The following is a 7,614-nucleotide window of genomic DNA, read 5'->3' on the forward strand; positions in this document are numbered from 1 at the left end:
CATTTCTCCTTGACACAATGATGTAATCCAACAAAGGTTAAGGAAAGGTAGAATACAGGTTAGGAGATCTGACTTTGCGAAGTCAGTGACTTACCATAACCCCCCCCCCAACCCAGCCCCCCCATCTATTACTATTTCTTTGATTGGCTGATTAAAGGAATCAGTACGACGCTACGTGACTTGCCACATGAAGGGGAAGAACAGGGTGAATTTGATTGGATCTCCCTCTGCGTCACGGGTTATATAGACCTCTCTAAGAGCTCATTGTGAGGCACAGGGGTGAAGAACAGTGCCTGTGGCATCAGCACATGGACCTCCATGATGCATCATTGAGTCCTGGTGTAGGACAAAATGTTATTCACAGTCATAAGTATATAAAAGGCTTCTCTGTTAAGAATGTTATCTGTCACGGCTTGAGAAGGGAGGACACAGATGCAGTGAGGAAGGCGAGCCACGGCAGGGATGCGGATAACTTAGATTTAATGTACCAACAAACAAAAACACAAAATCACGCACACAGGCGGACAAAAGTAAACACAAACTCACGCGCACAGGCGGATAACAAACAAACTCAAAATCACGCACAGTGGCAGCAAAAAGGTCAATTCATGGGCAGCAGGAGAAACTCTTGTAGGAACGAGTACAGTCGGGTCAGGAGAGCGGCGTCTCGGAGTAATCACCCGACACTCCTTGTTGTGTCCATCAGGCTTTTATTCTAGTCTGATGGCATGATGGGCAGCAGGTGTGTATGGTGGGCTCCGCCCACCAGCTGACCCAAATCATGACAGTTATCTACATGTTATTACATAACCTCCTGAAAGTATAGTGAGTATCAAATAAGTGTTCCTCCAAATGTTTTGATATTTTTGGAATGTGCACTGAAGCTCAGGCAGGCATATTGTATATGTATATGATGCAAGAACAACAGGTGACATCCCTCTAAATTCCCATTTGAATACTTTGCAGCATGCTGATGTGTTCTGATCGTCAAACACAAAAAAACTCATGCGGATTGTTTGCTTACTGGTTTGGCTATTTCCGGTTTTTAATCCTAAAATCCACACTAGTTGTAGTTACGAAACATTGAAACAAGAGCCTAATGGAAATAAACCCTGCAGGCTATCGCCTTTTTTTGTCACTCTACTTTTTTCTTTTCTTTTGTAGAGTGATGGATATGTAGCTGGATTGCTGTTGATTTTATTCAAATTTATTGCAATATTTTTATTACCTAAAATTAATTTCCTTTTATATGTTACTGTTTGTAGAAATTGCTTGTTTATTATTTAGATATTTATTTTCCCCTCTTCCTTTTTTTACTTATTAAAATGATTTTTTATTTGAAAATTATTATTATTATTATTATTATTATTTATTATTTATTTATTTATTTATTTTTTTTTACCTGCTGTTTGAAGCAGAACTTATGCCTCTAGTGTTAGGCTTTCTTTAGAAATTAGATCGACATTTTTATTGTTTGTTTGGTTTTGAGAAATTTTTAGTTAGTTTTAATATCTTCCATGTTTGGCTTTTATTTGAAACATGAGTATAGAAGAAAAGTGGCAGCAATGTGAGTGTGTGTGCTCTTGTGCGCCCCCTTCAGTGTGGAATACTGTCTGCCTCTCCTCATAATTTTTTTTATTTTTAATTCTGCGTTTCTGTGTAATCAGAAGGGCTAAATATATGACAGGCATATATTAAGTACATTAGCCTGACATGGAGGGCATGTTAAAGGTGTGTGGAAACATTGTAATGAAGACGTGTAGAGAGATGGAGACGGATGGAAACAATGTGAGTGTTCAGAAATGCCCACTTCCTTCCTTTCACAGCACTAAAGAGCAAGGTCCGTGTCGATAAATTATTGCGTGTTGATGTCTTGATTTTATTTTTCTGCAAGCGCATCTCTTATCTAAATGTGGCATATATGCACCGAGTAAATGCAATGAATGAGCATTTGTCAAACAGACTTCAAGCCCTCCAAATTTGTCATTGAACACATATTTTCTCATTGGAAAATGATGAAACCAAATGCAGTTGTGTATTGTAATTTACCGGAATAATAACATTAAGTTTTTAGAATGTAAAGTATGTATGTGTTGGCAGCTTTTGTCTGATTCAGTCACAGCTGCAGAGACAATGTGTTCAAACCTTCCAAAGCTCTCGGCTCCCTCTGCTTTGTATGCTCCCTGATTGGCTGAGCCCCTGCCGTGATGTCATCAGTGCATGTTATAAGGGCGCTGACAAATAGCCTGAGAGACACATGAGACGCAGCGCTGCTATACTGAGGGGCAGACTGAGTGAAACACCAGCAGTATAAGAGGGAAAGTGCATAGAAAGAAAGACGTGGCGCTCAAGTTTTACCACAAAGTCATCAAACGGTGACTTTTCTAACAGGAGGAAGTGAAGGAAGGAAAACACTTGTTGAGGTCTGTACTTTTACTTTGAGGTCAACTTGTTAAATGGGATTTCAAACTGGCCTTGCTGATCCTTTGCATGAGTGGACGGAGTGTTTTTTTGTCAACATGTTGGGTGTAATTGAACTAACTGCTGACTTGTGAGTGTGCATTTCTAAGCACTTCTAAGCGCTTTTTTCTTTTTAAAACACTTTTTTTTTCTACCTTAGTTTCCTGATCTCACCAGGCCACTGTCAAAATGGTACTTGTCATGTAATTGTGCCACTTTCTCTTCAGATGGGAAGTCCAAGCCCCCCACTGTACCTCAACGGGAGCCCAGAGATGATCAACTCTTCATCAGATGTGACCAAAAGTGAGGAGGCTTACAGTGATGCCACCATGATCGTGCTGGGCATGATCATGTCGTCGCTCATCCTCTGTATTGTCTTCGGCAACATCCTGGTCATAACGGCCATCGCCCGCTTCCAGCGTCTCCAAAACGTCACCAACTGCTTCATCACCTCCCTGGCGTGTGCCGACCTGGTCATGGGTCTCATCGTGGTCCCCTTTGGCGCCTGTTATATCATCTTCAAAACCTGGCACTTTGGTAGTTTCTGGTGCGAGTTCTGGACAGCGACTGATGTTCTTTGTGTGACTGCAAGCATTGAGACATTGTGTGTCATCGCCATCGACCGATACTTGGCCATCACCTCCCCCTTCCGCTACCAGACCATGCTGACAAAGTGCAAGGCTCGCATTGTGGTGGTGCTGGTGTGGGTCATCGCCGCCTTGATATCTTTCCTTCCCATACACATGAAGTGGTGGATCTCGGATGATAAGGAAGCGAAAGAGTGCATCGCTAATAGCAATTGCTGTGAATTCTACACCAACATGGCTTATGCCATCACGTCCTCCATCATCTCTTTCTACATCCCTTTGGTCATCATGGTGTTTGTCTACAGCCGAGTTTTTCAGGAAGCCAAGCGCCAGCTCCGAAAGATTGACCAAAGCATGGGGCGCTTTCACAACAGCGACAACCTCAAAACTATGGACGCCAACATCGGACGGGGGCAGAAGAAGATGAAATTTTGTCTGCGGGAACACAAAGCCCTGAAGACGCTTGGCATCATCATGGGGATCTTCACTCTGTGCTGGCTGCCCTTCTTTCTGCTCAACGTGGTGGTTGCCATTTGGAAGGTGGAAGACATCGACCTCACTTTTCGAATCCTCAACTGGATCGGCTACGCAAACTCAGCCTTCAATCCACTTATTTATTGCCGAAGCCCAGAGTTTCGATACGCATTTCAGGAGATCCTCTGCCTCAAAAGGAACCACAACTCCAAAGCAGGACCTATGAATGGATACATCTATGATCGACACAGTTGGCAGAGCGAGCCGCAGGGGCGGAGTAAAGGCAACTCGGAAGAAAGCGATGGCAATGAGGGTGGTGTGGAGCAGGGAGCATGTGTTGACAGTATTGAGGACAGACTGAAGAACTCCAACGGGAACTGCAGCAAAGAACTCACTATTGTAAAGGCTGTACTTTAAACTTGGAGACTTTTGCCCAAAGGGCGCCTTTAATGTTTACACTGCTGTCAAGCACCCATTGACTTTAGCAGGTAAGGCCAGTCAAGCAGAATGGTAGAAGCACAGGATTCTGCTTTAAGGAAACTATATTTATCATGTTACAGAAATACTGTTGGCAGATTTTACTCGTTCATTTTGTTGATATGACATCTACCTCATCTCGCCTTGAATGTGTGCTTGAACATTTGCATTGCCACATGATAGCACTGATGCTGTTTTAGCTATCCTCACATGAAAATTGGGGGCATTTCGTATTGTAGATTCATCAGACTTAGATTGCAAATTTAATCATCTGTGGTGCTTATTTGAGAATCATTCCAAAACCATTCCATTGTGTTTCTTGTATTTCACGACAATGGGCTAGCTGAACATCAGGTATGGGATCATTCTCCTTCAGCTGTTTTGTGAGGCCCCTGCTAAGCTTGATCTCCCTTTTACAGCCTGCTCCTTGGGAGGTTGTGTAGCAGATAGCGCCACTGATAAATAACAGTTATCTCCGTCTCGCCGGTACAAGCTGAGCTACGCCTGGGGCCATTCTCTGTCAGCTTTGTGATAAAAAAAAAAAAAAAAAGCACACTTGTAGAGTAATCAGCAATTCCATTATCAGCACTAACATTTCCTAATAAGCATACTGTTTGAAATGCTTCCAGCGGCACATGCTGAGCAAGCAATTAATTACCTTCATTGCACTGGTTCGTTTGAATGTAATACCCACTGGATGCACAAGTGTTTTGTTAAATGTTGTGTTTGAATGAGAGTACTGTGTTTACAACATGAGTGTGTGTGTATGCACATACCCCACAGAGGGCGGGAATAACCAAAACATAACAAGAGGCCAAGATGTGTTTAGTACTAATCATCTTAATGACAAGAGACAAGCGGTACACGTTTGTCACGTCAGTAACATTTACTTCCCTTATGATATCAAGAGGTGGCAAATCCAGGTCCAGAAGGTAAAAACCCTGCTACAGTTTGGCTTTAGCCCCTGATGCTAGCTAGCACCTGGGGCTAAAGCCAAACTGCGGTGTGGCAGGGTTTTTACTTACTGGACCTGGATTTGCCATCTCTGATGATATCTGTAGTGCTATGAAATTATCCAGAAGAGTCTCGGCACAGAGTTCTTCCCTTGGTGTGTCTGTCTCCAGGAAGTGGCCCAATCCAGCTGAGTCCAGCGCAATAAACAAAAGTAAATCCATTATCTCCACTATCAAGCTACAGGATCTGATCCCCTCCCTTAAAACAACACGGCTGTACAAAGTTCCCTGTTTGAATGCCGCCACCACTCAAAGGACCAATTTGAAAATGAGTCTTATGAGGACAACTTTAAAGGAGAAACAGCGGACATTCTCACTCGAAATTGCTTTGAGGGGTGAGGTCTCTCAAGCCACTTTTTTTGACAATTTGTTAAATGTTGCACCTGATGGCTGGAGGAGGGGACACGGTCAGTGTAAGTAACCTCTGTTTTTGTGGATGTAATCATGCCCAGGGTCTCGATGAACTTTGGCTCTCAATGCACTGTATTGCTTGGTTCAATATAGCGTGGCAAAGCAAAGCAAACTGACGCAAGTGTTGGGTCATCGTACGTCAACGTGTGTGAAGTGAAAAACAAAACAAGCTTTCACAGGCCCTCCATGTTTTTATTCATGGGATTTTTTTGCAAAGTAAATTCAAGGGTTTAATGTCATACAAATGCTCCTTACATGTTATTTCACTGTACTGTGTCAAAAGTAAAAAAACAAATAAGAAAGGAGTTCATGAACTAAAGCTTTGACTGTGGGTTTCACTGTCACTTTTCAGGTCCGTACAAAACTCAGCTGTCTTCTTTTTTTGGGGATGGATTTTTAAATAATTTTAGCTTGGTATATCTGTCTTTGTGCTGATGTGCTGTTGCTATTTTCTTTCCCAGTGATCCATTTTCGTCTCATAAATGTTGGCTTTGAACTACAGTCAGTCGTATATCCACACTGCTCCCTCCTGGCAGTGCCCTCTTCTTGCACCTCAACTCCAACTCCTTAGGCTTGATTGTACCACCAAGGTTTAACTTTAAAAATAGATTAAATCCTGGTTTAAGTTTACATTCTATTGCACCAAACTTGAAACCTTGTTTAAAATTAAGACACATTAATATTTAAAACTCACTTTTCACGTTTACTCTTAAGCCAAGTTTAAATAAAATGCTGTTGCACCAGAATTTACAGTTGATCTTTAACTTTGACAATGGCTGTAGTTTTTAAGTAGACAAAGAACAAATAATTCTAAAATAAATAATAATCAGTTCCTCAGAAAAAAATTGAGCGACAGGCTCAATCTTCTTGACTTTTAAGGTGAAGAGGATTTTTTTGTTGAGCTATCGGTTTGCCAAGGAAACAGTTTTGGAGCTAAACAGGAAGACTGGACCAACTGTCATGCATGTAAGTGACAGAAATGCAGTCTCTTTTCTCTTTCACTCCAGTCAATCTATTAAAATGTCAACCATGATAGTACCAAGTAGTATCCTTATTTTTCACCATGCCGTTGTCCGTTTTCTTGCCAATATTGCTCCATTAATTCGCTCAGCAAGTTTTTATCAGAGGAGATAAAGTTTCAGCTTCTCTGCCAAACCATTATACTGTAATGTAACCAATCAAGTTAACAAGTAACATTAGGCTAACACTTTTGTTAGCTAGCAACAATGTAGCATTCAATCAAAATACACCCATTTAAACAAAGCTCTGCTAATTTTACTCAACTCATTTTAAAGATAGTTTGACTCATCTCTGATTAGAGCTAATGTTAGGTTTAATTCAACCTTGTTGGTGCAACACAAGCTAAGTAGTTACATTTCATGTGTACACAACACTATTGATATATACAGTTTGAATTATAAGAAAAGCAATTATGACAACATTCCAATTCTGGATGAGGAAAGTGAATTAAATGTAGTTGCTTATGCATCCTTATTACTGTGTGTAAGTGCAATGGAATATCGAGTCAACGTCTTAAGGCAGAGGTTCACTTGGTATGCAATTGGACTTAATATAAAAGAAAAAACATTGGAATATGATGGCTGAAAAGCATTTAGCACATTTTTAAGATTGGAATAAAGAACCCCCGACCACACTCAATAGTTAGGCTATCACATTACCTGAATGTTATTGTTTTTTTTTTCTAAATGATTGTCTAGTGGACTGCTGTGTCTCTTTGATGTGTGAAATATTAATACTAAATATGCTTCAGCCACTGTGTGAAAAGTGGCCGTTCTTGCAGCTCAGTGTTTACTAAATGTTTTTCAACTCCATCACGCACAAGTTTGTTGTGGGTATACGTCTGTTGCGTCATGTGATGTCCTGTGATATTTATAAAAAGCTGGAGCTGTTAATTAAATTATTTACGTGTGGCATGTATTGTCATTAAATTGCCGAACAATAAGTGGTCTATTTTTCTTGTGGTGTTTTTAAATGCAAATTTGTATTATAATTATTATTATGCGAGTGAGTGTAATTGGACAGAAGGAGCCTTGAAGACAGATACACGAAACTAGGTGATGGTTATGCTTTAACCCCATTTTCTGATATGGCATCAGTTGTGATAAAAAAAAAAAAGTTGTGTCCTATACAATTTCCAATCACAATGTTGGTAACATCTGTTTAAAAAAAAA

General features: G+C 40.7%; 1 protein-coding gene across 1 annotated transcript; it reads left to right on the top strand.

Moving 5' to 3' along the window:
* The first annotated feature begins 2,271 nt into the window (after nt 1-2,271).
* adrb2a (adrenoceptor beta 2, surface a) lies at nt 2,272-7,385 on the top strand. The gene is made up of 2 exons (XM_077578467.1): nt 2,272-2,423; nt 2,688-7,385. Exon 2 carries the CDS (start codon nt 2,688-2,690, stop codon nt 3,936-3,938), a length of 1,251 nt encoding a protein of 416 aa, XP_077434593.1. The 5' UTR covers nt 2,272-2,423; the 3' UTR covers nt 3,939-7,385.
* The last annotated feature ends 229 nt before the right edge of the window (nt 7,386-7,614 follow it).

Source organism: Vanacampus margaritifer, chromosome 10 (genome assembly GCF_051991255.1).
Source record: "Vanacampus margaritifer isolate UIUO_Vmar chromosome 10, RoL_Vmar_1.0, whole genome shotgun sequence".
Lineage (NCBI taxonomy): Eukaryota > Metazoa > Chordata > Actinopteri > Syngnathiformes > Syngnathidae > Vanacampus > Vanacampus margaritifer.